Consider the following 21306-nt stretch of genomic DNA (forward strand, 5'->3'; position numbering starts at 1 on the left):
GAATTTAATTTTTTTTACTTGTTTAATTTTACGATTTATTATATTTTAAAAGATGCGATATTCGCTAAAATATTCATGATAATGTTCTACTTGCCAATCGCTGCAGAGTCCCTCAATGCATATTACAAATCTCTCAAAAAATATAAGTCATAAAAAGATAAATCTACGTTTTTTATACTCCAATAGTCTTATAGAAATAGTATTTTGAGAATTCATGACTTTGATTCTGTTGATTTCTCAATATTTTTTAAACGCCGTAGTCCGTCGTCTTTTCTCACCCAGTCCCCGAAAAAATATTATAACTCTTGTGATATTTTTTCAAAAAGTTCGAGCTTAGCACTAAATGCCATCAAAAAAAAAAAATCTTGAGAGTGTTTTCCTTGAGAATCTCAATTCACCCTGGATTGACTGAAAATTAACTGTTTTAGCATTAAAATTCAGTTAAGGTGACTCTTTCTTGGAAAATATTCCTTAATAATTACATTTTTAGTCAATTCCACAAACAAAAAAATACTTCACAATTAATCATAAAAAGGTCCCCGATATAAATTTTATAGTATTGAAAGCCATCAACAAAGTTTCCAAGCATTTTCTTGACATAGAATTTTAAACACACAAATATAACTGTCAACTTATTTTTAATCTTGGACTCAATTCTTCCATAGATTATTTTCATTCATAAAAAAATATTCCCATACAACATTGCACTGGATGTTTACACTTCATTCGTTGGTTTTATCAAAGAAAACTTGTTTCGTTTGTTCTCCTCATTAGACATTCAACACTAAATAATAATATTTGCCTATTTTAATTAACACATATTAAATACTTTTAAAGAAAAACACACACAGCAATGCTTTGCCAACGAAATTCTCTAGAGATAGTTAGGTATTAAACATAATTAGGAAATTTATAATATAATTAATAGTTAGCAATTGTGTGGCAGATATGTTGTGCTATTTTAATTAAGCCTTTAATACAAACATAGATAATATAAATTCAAAATAGATTATTAACAAATAATGCTGCCTGTAACTACATTATTAACAAAACATTGGATTATTCATCATTTATTCATTATAAATATTTTGTTTATGGGCATATACGGGCATATGAACTACCAAAATACTTGGAGATCTAATAACAACAGCAATTGAAGATTCATGAAATACTGACTTCCTTATAGCTTTGTCAATTAAGAGAAACTTATATCATTAGATTTCCCCAACTTTGCCGCCTCTCCCCCTCCCGTTGTTGTTTCTTCGTGTTCCATTTGTAAAAAAAAACAGCTATTTCAACTCATCGTCATCATCGATAATGATCATGCCCATGATGATGGTGATGATGTTGATTATATTATTGTTTACAAACTTCTGTTGTTTAGACAGACATTGCAATTGTGTTTATTTTGATATTTACTATATCAACCGTAAAATTGATAAAGTGCCAAGAATTAAAAGTAAAAAAAAAATCGAATCGAAATAAATAAATTGCATTGCATTGCAAAAAAAAAAAACACTAAAAATGTTGAGATACAGTGACGAAAGCAATGCATACATACAGTTCTACATAATTTGATGAAAAGATGATTAATTTGAAAGGAAAAGGCAGATGGGGTGACCCTTTCCCCATCTTAGTTTACATTTCAAAAAAGGGAGGATAGCGATGTGAGCCATCGGAAATTTTAAATATTCAAAAAATACACTGATATTGTTCTTATAGTATTTGGAAATTTCAGGAAATATCTATTTATGCCACCAGTCACAATTACAGAACCCATGAGCCCACATAATAAATTGCTTAAAAAAAATTCTAAAAAAATAATTTTTAAAATTTTGATAAAAAAGAAATATGTTTTAGTTATCAAAGTCCCCAAAATAGATTCTTTGAAGAATTCATGATTGTGGGTATGAAAGTACACAAAAAAAAAATCTGGAAAATCCAATCTCCAATTATATTAAATTCAAGATTAATGATTAACAAATATTTTTTTAAAAAATCCACTATTATATTACAAAAAAAAAAAAAAATATTTTTTAGAAATCCACGATTATTTTTCAAGAACATTGTAAAAAACACGATTATACATCAAAAAATATATTGTGGCTCAAAAACCCATGATTACACGTCGACAATGTTAACTATCTTCGTTTTATTATTAAAAAGTTTATAAATCCCAAAGTCTCTCGGAATTATTATTTTTAGAATACACGAGTCAAAATCTAATAGTCTCAAAATATTTTTTTTAGAACCACAATTATTGGTCTCAATGTCATTCAAAAATAGTTTTTTTTTTTTTTAAAAAGTGGAATCTAGGTCTCAATGCCATTTAGGTTTTAGGTTTCAAAGTGCCTCAAAGAAAATCTTATATGTCTCACAGCCCCTACCAAACAGTTCTAAAATAATGACCATTGTAGGCCTTTATGCCCCTAAGATTTGTTTTAAATCAAGAATATAGGTCCATAAAGAAATATTTTGGGAATCTATAGTCAGGTGTCTCAAATCCCCCAACAAATATTCTTAAAGCTCCTCATAAAATATTCTTTTAAAATTCCATTTTATAAGTCTCCAAGTCCCTCAGGGGTTTTCAATGTGACTCGAATGCCTCAAAGCTCCCTACAATACAACCTTAAAACAATCACCATTATAGGCCTTAAAGGCCGTCAGATTTTTTTAAATCAATAATATAGGCGCATCATGAAATATATTGGAGATCCATGGTCAGATTTCTCAAATTCCCCAAAATTGTTCTAAAATCTCCTCACAAATGGTGTTCTTAAAATTCCATTTTTTAAGCCTCAAAGTCCCTCAAATATGTTCTTTTAAAAAATCCATGAAATAAAAGATCTGAAAGTCTCTCGAAAATATATTTTTTTTGAATATTTACGGTCTCAAAGTCCCAAAAATATTTTTTATTAATAACCCCACGTTTGTGCGTCAATTTGCACAAAAAATATAAGTAAATTGCTACGATTTTAGGAAATTTTTTCAAAGACATTTTATTTTTTAAATCCTTGATCAAAAGTCTCAAAAAATCATTCAATTCGATTAGATGCCCAAGAGTTCCTCAAAAATATTTTTTAACCCCATGATTTAAATCTCATAGTCTCTTAAGGAAATTTTGAAAAAAATCTATGAGCAAAGGTCTCTATTTCCCCAAAGCATATTCACAAATTTCCTCACAAATGATTCCCAAAAACATCCCAAAGTTCCACAAAAATATTCTTTTGAAAATTCGCGATTAAAGGTCTGGAGGTCTCCTACCATGCATCCCTAAAAATGTACTCACATAGACCTTTATGTCCCTCAGAAAATTCTTTAAAGAATCATGATTTTAAGACAAAGAATCCTTTAAAAACCTTATTTTGAAAATCCCCGATTAAAGGTCTGAAAGTCTCCCACTAAACATCCCTTAAAATGTAATTACATAGACCTTCAGAAAATTCTTAGAAAATCACGATTTTAGGTCAAAGAATCCTTAAACAACTTTTTATAACCTCCACCATACTATGGAGGGTATATTAACTTTGTCATTCCATTTGTAACTCCTCGAAATACTCATATCAGACCCAACAAAGTATATATATTCTTGATCAGCGTAAAATTCTAAGTCGATTTAGCGATGTCCGTCTGTCTGTCTGTCTGTCCGTCTGTCTGTCTGTCTGTCTGTCTGTCTGTCTGTCCGTCTGTCTGTCTGTTGTAATCACGCTATCTTTCGAGTGAATTGAGATAGATGGCTAAAATTTTGCACACATGTTTCTTTTTCCAGTAGGCAGGTTAAGTTCGTAAATGGGCCATGTAGGTCCACGTTTTCATATAGCCCCCATATAACGGTACCTCCCTATATTCGGTATTTTGATGATTTTAGCGACATTATTCACGGGAATTGTTTCAAATCTGGCATTTGAAGTTCAAAATGGATACTACACCATAAGACGGAAAATTGTCTGTGCAGGTCCACGTCTTCGTATAGCCCCCATATAACGGTACCTCCCGATATTCGGTATTTTGATGATTTTAGCGACATTATTCACGGGAATTGTTTCAAATTTGGTATTTGAAGTTCAAAATGGATACTACACCCTAAGACAGGAAATTTTCTGTGCAGGTCCACGTCTTCATGTAGCCCCCATATAACGGTACCTCCCTATATTCGGTATTTTGATGATTTTAGCAACATTATTCACCGGAATTGTTTCAAAATTGGTATTTGAAGTTCGTTATGGGAACTACAGTCTGTGACAGAAAATTGTCTGTGCGGGTCCAGGTCTTCGTATAGGCCCCATATATCAGTACCTCCCTATATTCGGTATTTTGACGATTTTAGGTACAATACCCACCGAAATTGTTTGAGATGTGGTATTTGAAGTTCGTAATGGATGCTACAGCCTGTTACAAAAAATTGTCTATGCTGGTCCAGGTCTTCGCACAGCTCCGATATAACGGCACCTCCTTATATACGATATTTTGATGATTTTAGCTACATTATTCACTGTTTATTTCAAGTTTCGAATTTGAATATGGTAATGGCTTATGACAAACAATGCCTATGTATGTCCACGTCGTATAGACCCCAATATAACGGCTATATTCGGTATTTTTAAAATTTTAAAATTTTTTAAGGATTTTATTTTTTAAAAATTTCCAAATTCGTTGCAAATGGTGGAGGGTATTAAAAGTTCGGCCCGGTCGGACTTACTGCTTTTTAACTTGTTTTAATCTACGATTCTAGGCCACATAAAATTCAGAAAAATGCGTGCAATATTGACTGGGGCTGCCATTCATTTTTTTTTACATTTTCCCGCCTTAACGGGCCATGAGAAGGTGTTTTTTTCTTTCAAAACTTGAGAATATCAAATAAATTAATTTATATTTATAATTTAAGATTTATGATTTCTTTTTAATTTCATTCAATTTTGGGTTCCAATAACTTCTTTGAAATATAATTTTTTCATTTACTTTTTATATATTTTTATTTCACATTTTTTCATATTATAATATTTTTTGTTCCCTCTGCCCACAGAAACTCCTGCCAATGAACGCGAGGAATTATTCATACAGAAACTAAGACAATGTTGTACACTGTTCGATTTTTCCGAACCGTTAAGCGACCTAAAATGGAAGGAGGTTAAACGGACGGCTTTGCATGAAATGGTTGAGTATTTGTCCAACCAAAATAATGTCATTACCGAAGCAATTTATCCGGAAGCAATAAATATGGTAAGACCACTTGCCATAGAAAATTGAGAATAATTTCGATACGCATTTGTATTTTTTTCAGTTTGCTGTAAATCTCTTTCGCACATTACCGCCTTCTTCGAATCCAAATGGTGCCGAATTTGATCCCGAGGAAGATGAGCCAACATTGGAGTCATCATGGCCTCATTTACAATTTGTTTACGAGCTATTTTTGCGTTTCCTAGAATCGCCTGATTTTCAACCCAACATCGCCAGACGTTATATTGACCATCAGTTTGTGTTGCAATTGTTGGATTTGTTCGATTCGGAGGATCCGAGAGAACGTGATTTCCTAAAGACTGTTTTACATCGTATTTATGGCAAATTTTTGGGTTTGAGGGCATTTATACGCAAACAAATCAATAATGTGTTTTACAGGTAAAAATCGCTTAATAATTTAAATAATATCCAATCTCAAACTCGTTTTGTATTTCAGATTCATCTACGAAACTGAACATCACAATGGCATTGCTGAACTTTTGGAAATTTTGGGCAGTATAATCAATGGTTTTGCTTTGCCTCTGAAAGAGGAACACAAACAGTTTTTGCTCAAAGTTCTGTTGCCATTGCACAAGGCAAAAAGTCTATCGGTTTATCATCCCCAGCTGACCTATTGTGTGGTACAGTTTTTGGAAAAAGACCCCAGCCTGGCAGAACCAGTCATTAAGTAGGAAAACTTCAGAACACATTTATATAAATTTTAAATTAACAATCAATTTTCGATATTTGTTTTAGGAGCCTTTTAAAATTCTGGCCCAAAACCCACAGCCCCAAGGAGGTAATGTTCTTAAATGAACTGGAAGAATTGCTCGATGTCATTGAGCCGGCCGAGTTTCAAAAAGTCATGGTTCCATTATTCCGACAAATTGCCAAATGCGTTTCATCGCCCCACTTCCAGGTGGCCGAGCGGGCGCTCTACTATTGGAACAACGAGTATATCATGTCCCTAATATCGGACAATTCTCAAGTCATTTTACCCATAATGTTTCCTGCCTTGAATCGTAATTCGAAAACGCATTGGAATAAGACCATCCATGGCCTAATTTATAATGCCCTGAAATTGTTTATGGAAATGAATCAACGTTTGTTTGATGAGTGCAGTAAAAATTATCGCCAAGAAAAGCAATTGTAAGTAATCAAATTGAATAGTTTCCCCTCCTCGAATTGTTAAAATGTTTTTGTTTTCCAGGGAACGTGAAAAAATGTCTCAACGCGAAGGCCTTTGGCAACAGGTTGAATCGATGGCCAAAAGCAACCCAGAATGGCATAAACTATGCGGTCAAATGGACAATTTAAGTATTTCAAGTAGTCAAAATGATTACGATGATGATAATGATAACTTAGATCTTACCTACAAATTGGATTATGATGACCGACAACAGCAACAACAACAGCAGCAGCAACAACAACAGTCGCAACAAATGCAAAACCATAGTATAGCACAGGAAAATCGTGAGGTATGTTAAAAATGTTTACAATATAGAACTTGGCAATATATAAATATATATCATATCCAAAATCAATTCCGATCAATAACTAACCATTATTAATTAGTATTATGTTGTGTTGGTAAAGTAGAAAACAAAAATATTCAAGTATTGAAAATTAAGTTACTGCTAAACAAATTAAGGAAATGTTTCTTCATTCCATTCCTTGGATTTTTTAAACGGACTTTAAAGGGATGAGTCTTTGACTTTCTGAAGCGTCTATTGAGGAAGTAGGCGAGGGTTTTTAAAGGGTCAATCCGAGAAAAAAAAACGTGGAATTTTTAAGATATCTTTTAAGGAAGAAGTCTTGGATTATTTAAGATGTCTATTGAAGAGGAAGACGCGGATTTTTGAGGAGGAAATCGTGGATTTTTAAGATGTCTGTTGAGGAGGAAGTCGTAGATTTTTAAGATATCTATTGAAGAGGAAGTCGGGCATTTATTTAATGTCTACCTACGACCTCGATTTTTAAGATGTCTATTGAGGAGGAAGTCGTCGATTTCTAAGATGTCTCTTGAGGAGGAAGTCGTGGAACTTTGAGATATCTATTGAAGAGGAAGTCGTGAATTGATTTAATGTCTAATGAGGAGGAGTTCGTCGATTTTTAAGATGTCTATTGAGGATGAAGTCGAAGAGAATTTTTATTATTCTATTAATTAAAAAGTGTTGTGTATTTTCAATGGACTGTCCAATGAAGAATCCGTGTATCAAACAAGGGGAGTCTAAAAACGAAGTCGTTTATCCTTCAAGGGGAGTTTAAGGGGGAAGTCGTGTATTCTTTTAAGTTAAGGAAAATAAATCGTATATGAAAGAAGTCGTGTATGCTATAATGGAGTGTCTATGGGGAAAGTCGAGATTCCTTTGAGGACTGTGAGTAATTAATTTTAGTAATTTTTTAGGTAGCTTCTATTCGAGAAAGACGTTGTAAATTTTAAAGGCGTCTAAAGTTGTTGTGGATTTTAAAGGATAAGTCGTGTTTTTTGGGAGAGGTTGTGTATTCGTTTAAGGGTGTCTAAGGAAAAAGTTGTGTAGATTTATTAGACAGAGTAATATGCTGTCTATAAAGCCGAGACTATGTTGTCTAAATACCCTCAGACATACAGGGTGAGATAAAAAAAACCTGCAGCAAAGTCGAAAGCCATAACCTTTACATTTTTTTCTTTTAAATTTTATTGAATGAAAGCAAAAATGTCGGAAATAACATTAAATTTTAGAATAAGTTTAGATTTGTTCGATTTGTACACCTTTGGCACGAATTATGGCCTTCAAACGGGCAATGAAACCGTCACACGCTGCACGAATGTTGCTCTGCAGTATTTTGACCCATTTTGCTTGAGGTGATCGATACTTTGGTATTTTTCATTGACCTCTTTGGCAAGTAAACACGAGCATTTCGTTTGTTTACAAACTGCTGGACAACTAATGTTTTCTCAACGGACAGAACCAAATTCGACAGTTCACCTCTTTCGGCCAAGCGAAGCATTTCTTTAGTTCTCTTGAGTCTATTTTCTTTCTGTTGCGGTTGGGGTATAAGTTCTTGCACTTTTTGGCATTTCAATGGCTTTAGCCCGAGATCAATTTTCAGTATTTGCCGAATGGAATATTGCGATATGTTCAGCTCACGATCAATTTTTCGTGCTGCGGACTGCGACGCGAGTTTCGATCAAGTCGCTTCTTTACTTTTCGAACCATTTCTGCTGATGTTGCTGTTTTCTTCCGTCCACTTTCTTGACGTCGGGCTACGCTACCAGTATCACCAGGTAACAAGTGATGGTACGAGACACAAGATTTTTGTCACATTTAAATGCTAGGGTGTTCTAACGATAGCCACTTGTGGTTTTTCAGCCAAATAAAAAGAAATCACACTATCACGCTTGAATTCCATCACGAATATCTTTTTTTCTGGAAAATTCTCACCAAAATGCTTTTGTACGCTTGGAATAATTTTAACAGCTGTCGGACGAGTGGCTTAGAAATGACAGCAGTCTGAAGTTGGTTGCAGTTTTTTCATCTCACACTGCCGACAAAACCGACTGATATCTTTTTTTACTTGTTTTGAAGATGTTTAAGTGGGATATCTAAAAATGTTTTGCAGGGGAAATTCGCGAACTTTAAAGTGGATTTTGGATGAGAAAAACCGAGGATTGTCTTATAAAAATTCTATAGAAATACTGAGCTTTTACCTTCTTTAAATGGTTTTCAAAGTCAGAATATCATCTTAATAAAACCGAAATAGTTAAAAAAATACTTTAAATAAACTTCAACAAATCCTCCTTTTTAAAATTCATAAAAAATCCACCAATGTTTATTTTTGATATGACCTTTGGCCTATACAAAACCTCTCTAAACTTTATTACAATTTTCGTAGGGAGCTTCTTTTAAAAGCCAAACATAAAAAAAACATAACCTCACTTCAATACTTGAATATTTTTGTGTAGCTATCCTTTTTATATTGTAGCTAACTTACTAAATTCTTTCCATTTATATTTTTTGTGTATTGTATTGTAGTTTTTTTTTTCAAAAATAATCTCTACTTTTTTCCTAATCTGTGACTAACTTCTTGAGTTTTTCTCTTTGTTTTTAGCGTTACGTAGCTTTATTAGAGTAAAAAGAAACAAACAAAAAAATATTTCTTTAAATGTTGTGTCTTGCCTTGTCATAAAATACAATGTAGAACATCTTCTTCTTCTTTTTGTAACAAATATTGCTAATATTAACAAAAGGCGCTTTGTACTGCTACTATATCTATATATTTAAAAATGTAAACTTGTGGTATTACTCTATATACATATATACAAACATATAACTCCCCAAAACCCCTCCTTTGTTTTGTGTTTGAAAAATGTATGTATTTATGTTAATTTATAAAAAAAAAACACTAATTTTGTTTGTGTATTGTGCTACTTGGTGTGAACAACAACAAAAACACATTTCAATTCTCAGAAATCGCCACGTAATTTGGATAAACCATTGCTAAGACGAAAATCTGATTTGCCAGCTGATAGCGGCATTGTCCATGCTCTATTTGAGCACAAGAGGCCAGATGAATATTTGAAAACTCCGCCAGATGCAAATGCGTGTTAAATGCCAGCACACACAGCTTGGCAAAAGAGAAACAAAAAAACATTTTTTTGAAACGTTAAAGACGGACGGCTGCTCTAGTGAAACATGAAACCTATTCCAATTTTATTACACCAAAAGACATCTTCTGTTTTCTTAAAACAGCAGCAGAACGCAGGCGTTAGAGACAAACAATACGTTGCATATTAAGCCAAAATCAATAACATTCAACAGTAAAACAAAAAAGAAAAACAAACAATGATTAAACTTTATTTTTTTTCTTCTATATAAGCAATGCACTTATAACACACCAACCACACACATACACCGCCCATCTCCCTTACACACAAAGAATACAATACAAATTCCATATATTATTTTCAATTTATATCAATATAACAAATTAAAGAATATATAAATATTTTTTTTTTAAAACAACAATGGAAACAAAATATTTTATTTTTAATACAACCAAAAAAAATGAATTACATATTCAATTAAATACATAGGTTATATTGTATTTAAAAAAAATCCAATTGGTCATATTTTGGGTTATGGACAACAGAACTTGCAGAAATTCTAGACGGGAGTTTTTAAAAATATACCCACTTAAGGTTGAAGGTGATTTTTTGATCGAAACATTTCTTTTTTAATTGGATTTATATATTTCCATCATCATTTATTTGAAAGTAAATCTGTTTACATAGATCAGTGTCACGGAAATCAACTAGTTTCAATGGCGTTGCCAACTGCTAAGTTTACCGTTTGTAACAGTCAAATCTATTCGTCATTTTGAGAGCAGTACTCACTATCAAACAAGTAGGAGACACATATTCATTGGGGGAATCAGCTTTAGTACAATGGCGTTGCCAACTGATAAGAGCACATATCACAGGAGACAAATGCATTTATCAACTCAAGTGGTGTACACACCATCGATCAAGTTGGGCATTCAACAATTCTTAAGTTTTTTTGGCATTCTAAAGAAGAAATAAAGCTATATTTTTTAAGAACAAAAATAATGGGTTTTGACCATAATAAATTATACATTATGAAATTGTATTTGCCGATTTTTTTTTTAAATTTATATTTGTCCTAGAAGCATGATTTAAAATGTTATTAATTTTTGCTCTACATTTTTTTCTAATAATGCATGTTAAATAATTGTGTATTTTTGTGGACATTTTTTTCCGTTTTAATTAAAAAACAAATGGATATGCAAACATTTCTGTCAGCCGCCATTCCAGCTACGCGGCTGTGACCACCAACAACACAAAGAAAACTACAAATTTCAAAACACAATTACAATTGAATGATAATATTTAAACAAAAAAAATCTTCTCTTTTTCTTTTTATTTTGCAGTGAAACAAATATTATAGGAGTTACATACAATATTTTATTAACTTTAACACATTATTAAGGAGAGTTTTATTATTAGCTATGAAAAAAGAAATGGTTAATTTATTTGTTACAACATGTAAACTCTATATAAATATTAAATAATAACTATACAGTATAATAATAACTATCACAAACACACACACTGGAACACAGACACACACATATATGAATATATATATTTAAATATATGATGTGTAGTATGTATGCATCGTGCAAAACTATAAACAAACCGACAACAACAACAACAATGTGTATATGCTGCATAATAATAATAATAATAATAGATAACAATAATACAATATATATTAATTATTAAGCTAAAAGCAAAAGAAACCTAAAAACTGATGGTAAAGAATAAACATAAGAAACAATACAACAAACAAACAAACATACATATACAAAACCAGAACACAAAATAAACTATATTATAATAATAATTATTTCTTAAGAAAAGATTAATTGAAATCATAAAAAAAGAAAATATACACACACAAAAATACGTGTCAACACTCTGTTGTAAATGCTTTTTTATAAAAACAAATAAAATGTATTAATGAAAACAAAACAAAAAAAATCACAAATACTCTATATATACATATATGTATTATTGACGAAAATAAACGGTACTTGTATATTTATAAAAAAACTTATATTATCCTAACATCATTTTGAATGTTGTGGGTCATCATGGCATAATAAGTTGAAAAAAATCTAAGACAGCGCGTTCTTTTGCAAGAAAAGCTACAAGGTCCTGTTTTTAAAAATTTTAATAAAAAGTAACTTTTTTCACAAAATACGAAGTTTACAAGAATAAAAATATTGTATCGTGGCGCTGCCAACTGCCAAAATAACAAAACACAACTATACTTCAACTAAAGTAGAGTACAGAAAATCGATCAGCTTGACAACTGATTTTCTTATAGAAGAATATAGGTAGATGCATCAACGCTTGGGAACATTGATATGTCAACATTTTTAAAATGTTTTTTTTTTTCGAAAATAAGTAATTTTTTGTATTTTTTCTTATACGACGCCAATCGGAGGTTGTTAGATATGAGAATTTCAACAACTCTTACAAATTTCAATAATTTTTCATTAAAAATTTTTAGTTTCAAAATTAGTTTGACAGTTCATTGTTCCAGCAGCTGTAAACATTTTTCCATTTACTGCAGTTCTGGAACAGACCATTTTACAGCACGCGTGTTTTCCAACGTCAAATTCTTTGTTATAGAAAAATTATACGTGGTTAAAAATTTGTATGTAAACGTACGTTTACCCACAAAATTAAGGTTTTTCATGGCTCTACCTCGTCAACCCTACTTTAAAAGTGTCAAGAACATGGAATGGTAGAGGCTAGACACATTGCTTTATGGAAAAAAGTTTATGTGAGAAATATATAGAGACGCTGCTAACATCCGAAACATGATAGCATAATAACAACACAATTACAGAGCAGAACTTTGAAAAAAAAAAAACTGTTAAAATTCACTTAACATAGGTAAGTCTGTTTGTATATTTTGAAACTGGTTTTAATTTTGCATTAAGATATCCCAAATACTGAATGCTGTCCAAAACAAACATAAAATTACTTTGTCATGTGAACCTACCATCAATTGATTTGTCGCTCGTTTAAAGTGAATAACAGACCTTTCAATGGACGAAATGCGTTTCTAATGCCCTGTACAGCAAATTTTTATCGATCTTCTAGAACCCTACTGAATAATTATTTTTTGATTTTCACGTTTCTCACGCATCGCTTCGTTCACTAGCCTTCTTTATAACTGTGACGGCGTTTTCTTAAAATTTAAATGGCTTTGTAATCCGTGTGTACTCACGACTGGTCAGAACCACATTAAAAACAAAAAATATAAATAATAAATATTGCCATATGAACACGTTAAAAAAAGTTAACGGCGTCAAAATGACTACCTAAAGCCGGCCTCGAGTTGAAGGAACTTACTCCCCGGTTCATTTAATGAATGTAGCCAGCGGTTCGATTTCCTCATGTCTCATTCGTAAACAACAGAGGTCCCTCGGGGATTTTGCTTTCTCGTTCTTTTTTATCGGGCATTTCATTTTGATTTCTTATTTGTTCCGTTGGGGACGTCCCACGTTTCCCAGGCGCTCATTCGATTTGCTCTTCAAAGTCCATTCAATTTGCGGTTTAATTATGCTTAGCATAAATGAATTAACATGTAGAGTTTGTCTGCATGAACAGCAGGTGCTAATCAATGTCTTCGATGAGCTAGAAGACTTGGAAACTAGTCTTAGCTCGTTGCTTGAAAAATGTGGTGGCATACAGGTGGGTTGTTGTCATTTCAGCTTGTGGAGGAATGTGAGGCGACTACAACATATTTCCCATTTTAGGTTGAAAACGATGATATATTTCCGAAATATCTCTGTGAAGAATGTACCCGAGAACTTTTAATTTCGGCTAAATTTCGAGATAAATGTGCCAAATCAAAGGAAGTCTATGAAGGACTTTTGAAGGAGGGTAACGTTAATAATAACAATGAAGACGATTTAGAAGAAAATGAAAGCTGCAAGGAACAGAATATGGCCTATTCCACAGAGGAGCCGAAGGAAAACAATTTTGAAATGACCGAGGCTGACCATGAGGAAACCAATGGCGATTTGTCAACCTTGATTAATCCAGACAACTTGGAGGAGCCCATTATTGAGGAAGAAGTTGTGGATGTTGAACAATTCACACATCAATCCGAGGAAATTATACAGGAAGTAGAAGAACATAATGATGAAGTTGTTAATACCTTTGAAAATCCCCATGATATGGTGATAGAAGAAAATACCCCTAGCATTAGTTATGAGCCAAATACGAATGATTTCGAAGTTCACATAGACCTCTCAAATAGCGCATTCATTAAGTCAATGCCCATCAGAGTGAAAAAGCAAAAATCCTATACATGTGATATTTGTGGAGCGGCATTTGTTCAGTCGATTAATCTGCGTAAGCATCTACAAAAAACACATGCGCTCACACAATGTTATGCGTGTACGATATGTGATCATTGGTTCTCATCGGAAATGGGATTATTGCAACATGCCAAAGATTGTAAGGAGCCGTGTTCCGATGAAGAGCTAAGCAGTGAGGAAAAGGGGAGAAAAGTACAAAAATCGAATCTGAGCAATGAGCATATAGAAAACGACAGAAGATGTGTTTATTGTGAGCGAGTGTTTCAAACCCCTTTTGCTCTGCGAATGCATTTGCGAACACACACTGGCGAGAGGCCCTTTCAATGTCAGTATTGTGATAAATCATTCAAAACCCAGTCGTCACTGAATTCCCATGTTAAAAGGTAAAAGATTTTGGGATTTGAATTATTTCAAGCATACACTAATGAGATATATTCACAGACACATAGGCCAAGCAGATTTTGTGTGTTCGATTTGTGGCAAAGCATTTTATGAACGGGGCAATCTAGATGTCCACATGCTGACACATACCGGAGAGAGGCCTCACTCTTGTACTGTGTGCCAGAAAAAGTTTACGCGGGTATTTCTGCTGGAATTGCACATGAGAACACATACCGGCGAAAAGCCATATCCTTGTAGTTTTTGCGACAAAAGTTTTCGTCAAAGATCCGACTGGAAAAACCATCTAACCACCCACACTGGAGCAAAGAAACACAAATGCCAGTTTTGTCCGAAGAGTTATATGAAAAGAGCATCTCTTGAGCAGCATATGCGAACGCATTCGATACTGCAAATTGATGCGGATAATTTAATTGAGCAGTCTGCTGGGGTAGCTGGTCTCTCTGGCGACATGGACGTTTTCGGCGATTTTATAGAAAATGAAGAAGATTTTCAAACAAACGAAGTGACATAATAAAGGCTTTATTCCGTATTATCTGCAAAGTATTTGTCAATTCTTTGGCGTAAATCAGTTTTCTCATTGTCATCACAAAATTCAGCAGCTATGGCATTTATGCACAAGCCATGAATATTGTTTCGATTCAGTGAAAATACCTTAGAAGCTATGGCCAATTCTTGACTAAGCGTGCTATCAAATACCCCACAATCGTCAGTACAAATAACGCTGCGTATGCCATTATCATGGAGTCGTTTAAAATGATGCATATCATAGTCCTTTACTGTTCCACACTTAACGTTGCTGGTCAGGCAACATTCTATGGTAATATTTTGTTCTTTACATTGCTGCATTTGTTTGAGGGTTAGAAATGTGCCATGGCCACATCTATCGAATTGAAAATCCAACATCTCCTGGGCTTCATCTTCATTGTCAATTTCAGCACAATGTAAGGCTAGGTGTAAATCCGCCTTTTTGGCCTTTTCCAATGATGGGAGGAAATCTTTAAAGTGGCCCTTAGCCGGGTTACCACTCAGATCCATTCCCCTAACAATGGTGGGATATTGACTCTTCATTTCAATGGCCAAATTTACAATTTCTTCGGCCGCATCTAGACCTTGGGAGCGGTCAATGGAGATTAATAGTTTTACAATTATCCCGTCATAAGCTTCTCTGGATGCTTGTATTGCCTTCAAAATAGTTTCCAAATACTCTCTGCGTGTCATGTGCTCATTGTTTTTGGGAGTTGTTCTCAGTTCCAAGTAGATAACATTATCGCGGGCAAAGTCTCGTATGACCATTTGCGTGGCTAATTGAAGACCTTTTCTGCTGGATGTTAGCTCATGCATAAATGCAAATTTTTGAAAACATTTCGATAGCTTATCAGCGTCCATTTCTTCTGGAAATGTTGTAAATTCTTGAATGCGTTTTAAAAAATCCGAACTGTTTTCTCCATACAGCTGTAGTCCTAGTTCACGAATTGAATCCATTTTCAATGAGCCATTTAAATGAGCATGAAGCTCAATTTTGGGCATGTTTTCAAAAAATGAAGGTTGCATCTTGAATAAGGTATAGTTTATGCTGATTTCTTTATTTTTCCAGAATATATCAGTCAAAGTTGGTCTTCTAAATTATCTCCAATGAGATCCCCTCATCCCAGGCGCCAAACAACTAATCCAGGGATTTATAGACTGAAAAGCGGTTAGGGATTTATAAATCGATTTCCGTTCGTATGCTAGCTATTTTACAAGAACGTGAAGACAACGTGAATTTTAACAAATTAGGACAAATATCATATTCATCTTTATTGTCTTATTGCTTTAGACAATGCGATGTACTCCGTCATTGCAAATTAAATCCATAAGTTGTAGAATTTAGTGTTTTTACAACCAAATTGTTGAATGGGACTATGTGAGCTAGTTCTTTTAGTCAGTCTTTCTCTATGCGATATTCCATGGAAACCAATGAACTAGTTGCAATTTTTGCAATGTAAATGAAATGAAACCACAAAACCATTCGAAATTGAAAGTAACTATTTTAATGAATATGCAGGATTGCAATGGAGAAAAAAGGGCCACTCCCGCCTTTATCCCACAACTTATTAAAAAAAGTTTTGTTGTCCGAAAGACATAACCACGTAACGTAATATAGCATGGCTTAATATGCTATCTTACGAAACGTTGTTCACTAACACGCACAAAGAGCGATCTGACGTTTCTCTCTTTCCAAATGCCGCATTCATTTGTTTACTTTCGCACAAAATTTATTAAAATCAGAAATTTAATGATTTCTCCATAAAAGAGGACGAAAACATCCAACAAAATGACTTCTATTATTAAATTACACACCGTTTCGGGGGCCATGGACGAGACGCCCCCATGTTATATCCTGCAAATTGATGAAGTCAAAATCATGCTCGATTGTGGCTGGGATGAAAAGTTTGATGCAAATTTTATCAAGGAAGTAAAGAGGTAGGATCAGCATATGGATGTATTTCATTAACCATTAACAATTGACCTGTCTCTCTTCCAGACATGTACATAGTATTGATGCAGTACTGCTCTCCCATCCGGATGTGTACCACCTGGGTGCCTTGCCATATTTGGTGGGAAAATTGGGTCTGAATTGTCCGATTTATGCTACCATACCCGTACATAAAATGGGACAAATGTTTATGTATGATCTGTACATGTCCCACTTCAACATGTATGATTTCGATTTGTTCTCGCTGGACGATGTGGATGCAGCATTTGATAAAATTATTCAATTGAAATATAACCAAACGGTGTCGCTGAAAGGCAAAGCCTATGGAATTGCAATTACCCCTTTGCCTGCTGGTCACATGATTGGTGGTACCATATGGAAGATCCTCAAGGTGGGCGAAGAGGATATTGTCTATGCCACGGATTTCAATCACAAAAAAGAACGCCATCTCAATGGCTGTGAATTGGAGAGGCTGCAAAGACCTTCATTGCTGATAACTGATGCCTTTAATGCGCTGTATCAACAGGCACGGCGCAGGGCAAGAGATGAAAAACTTATGACCAATATTTTACAGACTTTGCGGGGAAATGGAAATGTCCTAATTGCTGTTGATACGGCGGGTAGGGTATTGGAATTGGCTCACATGTTGGATCAGTTGTGGAAAAATAAAGAATCTGGCCTTATGGCCTATACCCTGGCCTTGTTGAATAATTTCTCTTATAATGTTATTGAATTCGCCAAATCCCAGATAGAATGGATGAGTGATAAATTGATGAAGACATTTGAGGGGGCTCGCAATAATCCCTTTCAATTTAAACACATGCAGCTGTGTCATAGTTTGGCGGAGCTAGCATTACTGCCCGGACCAAAGGTTGTGCTGGCCAGTGAACCGGATATGGAAAGTGGTTTCACAAGGGAGCTGTTTGTACAATGGGCTGGGAATCCCAATAACAGCATTATTTTTACCTCACGGTAAGTGGACATGAGAGCATCTATATTTTTTCGTTTCTTTTGATGTTTTATGTTTCAGAACCTCTCTGGGAACCCTGGCCATGGATTTGGTAGACAATCACACTCCAGGCCGTAAAATAGAACTGGACATTAGAAGACGCGTCGAATTGGAGGGTGCCGAACTTGAAGAGTATTTGCGCATTCAAGGAGAAAAAGTCAATCGTTTGATAGTCAAACAAGATGTCGATGAGGAGAGCAGCTCCGATTCAGATGATGACATCGAAATGAGCATTATAACGGGGAAACACGATATAGTGATAAGGCCGGAGGGTAAACAACACACAGGATTCTTTAAGTCCAACAAGAGGCATCATGTCATGTTTCCCTTCCACGAAGAGAAAATCAAATGTGATGAGTATGGAGAAATTATCAATTTGGAGGATTATCGTATTGCCGATATGGCATACGATGTCAATATGGAGGAGTCGAATAAGGAAAATGTTAAAAAAGAAGATGTGAAGGGAGAAAAATCCACAACAGATGATGATGTCCAGTTGCTAGAAAAACCCACCAAGTGTATTGTGCAACGCAAAACCATAGAGATTAATGCCCAAATACAACGCATCGATTTTGAGGGGAGATCGGATGGAGAATCTATGCTAAAAATTCTCTCACAATTACGGCCCAGACGTGTCATTGTGGTGCATGGCGTGGAGGAGGCCACAATGGCCGTGGCCAGGCATTGTGAACAAAACATTGGCGCCCGGGTGTTTGCACCACACAAGGGGGAGGTAAGTGCAATAATTCAATTCCATACTCCTTTCCAAAAATCCACTCTTTACAGACTGTGGATGTCACAACGGAGACCCACATTTATCAAGTCCGCCTAACCGAGGGCCTTGTGGCCCAATTGCAATTCCAAAAAGGCAAAGATGCCGAAGTGGCATGGATTGATGCCCGCATTGGTATGCGTACCCAAGCCATTGATGCGGCTGCCACCAATCAAAACAGCGAAGCCGATAATGATGTCACCGAAACGACGACAGAGGAGAGAACCCTCACACTGGAATCATTGGAAACGGATGAAATACCTGTACACAATTCCGTCTTAATTAATGAATTGAAATTGTCCGATTTCAAACAGATCCTTATGCGTAACAATATCAATTCGGAATTTTCCGGTGGTGTGCTGTGGTGCTGCAACGGTTCGTTGGCCTTGCGTCGCATTGATACGGGTAAAGTGACAATGGAGGGTTGTCTATCGGAGGAATATTATAAGATACGTGAGCTGTTGTACGAACAATATGCTATTGTTTAAGGAAATATATTTTAATGGGAAAAGTCTTTGTTCTAAGAAGAAATGAAAAAAGATTTTATTTTCGATGGGAAGAAGAACACAACTTGGGTAAATTAAGTTAAAAGAATGAAAATAATGTCTGGTAAATAATTTTTCAATGGCAAATAGTCTAAAAAATAAAGCATATTTTAAGGCTGGTGTCCTAAGTCTAGCAGAGACGCAAACAATTTAGGGTGGTTCACATCATACACATGCAGATTATATAGGGTTTACACAAAACAATTTTTTTTTGGAAAATGCAACCATGAGTTATCTAATACAAACATACAGAGTGATATAAAAAACTGCAACAAAGTCAAATGCCATAATTTTTACATTTTTTTTAAATTTTATTGAACGAAAGTAAATAATGTCGGAAATAGCATAAAATTTTAGAATAAGTTTAGATTTGTTCGAATTGGTCACCTTTGGCACGAATTATGACCAATACAGCCGTCACACGCTGCCCGAATGTTGCTCTGAGGTATTTTGGCCCATTCCCGGCGAAGCGCTTGCTTTCCAAAATACTCCAGACACAATAGTCCAACGGATTGGCAACCGGAGATCTTGGTGGCCATTGTGCGCGGAAAATGAAGCGAGTAACCTCATTTTCGATGTTGCTGAGTCCTGTGGGAATGTCCAAGGTCTGCGGCCAAAATGTTTGCGTGCCAAAGGCTTTAATACACCCTCCAGAATATTTTCGAGATAATATTCGGCATTTATTCTGATTCCACGGTCGATTAATACGGGCGGAGAGCGACCATCGGTTCTTATGGCGTTATGGCCCACACCATCACCATGGCCGACGCTTGAGTTCTGGTGGCCAACCGAAGGTGCACATTTTCAGGTGACCTCTTTGGCAAATAAACACGATCATTTGTTTATTTACAAACTGCTGAACAGCGGATGTTTTCTCATCGGAGAAAACCAAATTCGTCAGATCCCACTTTCGGCCAAGCGAAGCAAGTCCGAAGCAAGTGTTGCGGTGTAAGTTCTTGCACTTTTTGCCATCACGCGAGTTTCGATCAAGTAGCTTATTTACTTTTCGAACCATTTCTGCTGATGTTGCTGTTTTCTTCCGTCCATTTCCGTCCTTGAAGTCGGGCTTCGCTACCAGTATCGCCAGGTAACGAGTTATGGTACGAGACACAACAATTTTTTCACATTTAACTGCTGGAGTGGTCTAACGATAGCCACTTGTGGTTTTCCAGCCAAATATAAGGAAATCACACTATCAATATAATGAGCTGACACTGGAATAATTGTAACAGTTGTCGAACGAGTGGTTTAGAAATGACACCAATCGGAGGTTGTTATTATATGCATATTTTAATTTTTTTTTACAAGTTTGAATGATTTTTCATACAAAATTTTTAATTCCAAAATTTATTTGAGAGTTAATTTTCCCAGCAGCTGTGTCGATGAGACTACCTGCATTCTTCTACCATGAAATTAGTTGCCAAATTGTCAATGATCAAACAATAAGCAAAACGTAAATAAATGTTGGTATTAAGTCTAATTGGTTTAACACCTTATTGTCCCGCCATTGCCATAATGTATATTCATAAGTCCAATGCTTTTTCACAAAACAAGAGATAGAAACCTTTTTTGAATAAAGTTGCATTTGACAATAAAAATTGCAGAAAATGTAAATATATATGGAATGAGGTTACCTTGACTTAGTTGAATTTTACCATGTTTGCGATACTTCAAAATCCACATATTTGGCTATCGCAAGCTGGCAATCATGCAAATAATTCTTGCTTGAGAACATTTTCCTAACAAAAATTTTAAATAGCGTCAGTGGCAGTCATATTTGTTTGATTAAAATTATTAAACACTTGTTCATAAATGAGGCCATTAACAATTTTGTGATATTTTGTTCCAAAAAATGTCAAATCACATGTGAACCCTGTTATTTGTTTCTCCATATATTCTTCAACTCTCTGTCAACAAACGCAACGTTGAATGTGAACCCCCTCTAAATGTGAACATATTAATCAGCTGTTTTGTCTTTTGT

The 21306-nt window shown here is 34.7% G+C and overlaps 4 protein-coding genes across 11 annotated transcripts in view; 3 read left to right on the forward strand and 1 right to left on the reverse strand.

Moving 5' to 3' along the window:
* Positions 1 to 11686, forward strand: part of LOC131800666 (serine/threonine-protein phosphatase 2A 56 kDa regulatory subunit gamma isoform-like) — a 28630-nt gene extending 16944 nt beyond the window's left edge. For 3 of the 8 annotated variants that reach the window (XM_059118257.1, XM_059118255.1, XM_059118256.1), the window contains exons 4-9: positions 5024 to 5220; positions 5282 to 5616; positions 5675 to 5905; positions 5974 to 6366; positions 6428 to 6695; positions 9669 to 11133. In XM_059118257.1, coding sequence (XP_058974240.1) covers positions 5024 to 5220; positions 5282 to 5616; positions 5675 to 5905; positions 5974 to 6366; positions 6428 to 6695; positions 9669 to 9809 — 1565 coding nt within the window. In that variant the 3' untranslated portion in view covers positions 9810 to 11133. The other 5 variants (XM_059118258.1, XM_059118253.1, XM_059118252.1 and 2 more) reach the window with 5 other exon arrangements.
* A 1378-nt stretch (positions 11687 to 13064) lies between these two features.
* LOC101888290 (zinc finger protein 182) lies at positions 13065 to 15063 on the forward strand. The gene is made up of 3 exons (XM_005178496.4): positions 13065 to 13489; positions 13555 to 14504; positions 14563 to 15063. The coding sequence occupies exons 1-3, from the start codon at positions 13163 to 13165 to the stop codon at positions 15032 to 15034; spliced, it is 1749 nt and encodes a 582-aa protein (XP_005178553.3). The 5' UTR covers positions 13065 to 13162; the 3' UTR covers positions 15035 to 15063.
* Positions 15027 to 16164, reverse strand: LOC131800667 (adenosine deaminase-like protein). Its single transcript, XM_059118261.1, has one exon. It carries the CDS (start codon positions 16072 to 16074, stop codon positions 15043 to 15045), a length of 1032 nt encoding a protein of 343 aa, XP_058974244.1. The 5' UTR covers positions 16075 to 16164; the 3' UTR covers positions 15027 to 15042.
* A 606-nt stretch (positions 16165 to 16770) lies between these two features.
* Positions 16771 to 19349, forward strand: LOC101900474 (probable cleavage and polyadenylation specificity factor subunit 2). The gene is made up of 4 exons (XM_005178481.4): positions 16771 to 16986; positions 17048 to 17971; positions 18030 to 18741; positions 18795 to 19349. The coding sequence occupies exons 1-4, from the start codon at positions 16838 to 16840 to the stop codon at positions 19266 to 19268; spliced, it is 2259 nt and encodes a 752-aa protein (XP_005178538.2). The 5' UTR covers positions 16771 to 16837; the 3' UTR covers positions 19269 to 19349.
* The last annotated feature ends 1957 nt before the right edge of the window (positions 19350 to 21306 follow it).

This window comes from Musca domestica, unplaced genomic scaffold (genome assembly GCF_030504385.1).
Source record: "Musca domestica strain aabys unplaced genomic scaffold, Musca_domestica.polishedcontigs.V.1.1 12, whole genome shotgun sequence".
Taxonomy (NCBI): domain Eukaryota; kingdom Metazoa; phylum Arthropoda; class Insecta; order Diptera; family Muscidae; genus Musca; species Musca domestica.

Bases quoted from the DNA above. Each gene is read 5' to 3' on its own strand.
- LOC131800667 (XM_059118261.1), bottom strand. From the start codon at position 16,074: ATGCAACCTTCATTTTTTGAAAACATGCCCAAAATTGAGCTTCATGCT.
- LOC101888290 (XM_005178496.4), top strand. From the start codon at position 13,163: ATGAATGTAGCCAGCGGTTCGATTTCCTCATGTCTCATTCGTAAACAA. The intron at 13,490-13,554 runs GTGGGTTGTTGT...TTCCCATTTTAG, and splicing joins AAAAATGTGGTGGCATACAG to GTTGAAAACGATGATATATT. The intron at 14,505-14,562 runs GTAAAAGATTTT...ATATATTCACAG, and splicing joins CTGAATTCCCATGTTAAAAG to ACACATAGGCCAAGCAGATT.
- LOC101900474 (XM_005178481.4), top strand. From the start codon at position 16,838: ATGACTTCTATTATTAAATTACACACCGTTTCGGGGGCCATGGACGAG. The intron at 16,987-17,047 runs GTAGGATCAGCA...TCTCTCTTCCAG, and splicing joins TTTATCAAGGAAGTAAAGAG to ACATGTACATAGTATTGATG. The intron at 18,742-18,794 runs GTAAGTGCAATA...CACTCTTTACAG, and splicing joins TTGCACCACACAAGGGGGAG to ACTGTGGATGTCACAACGGA.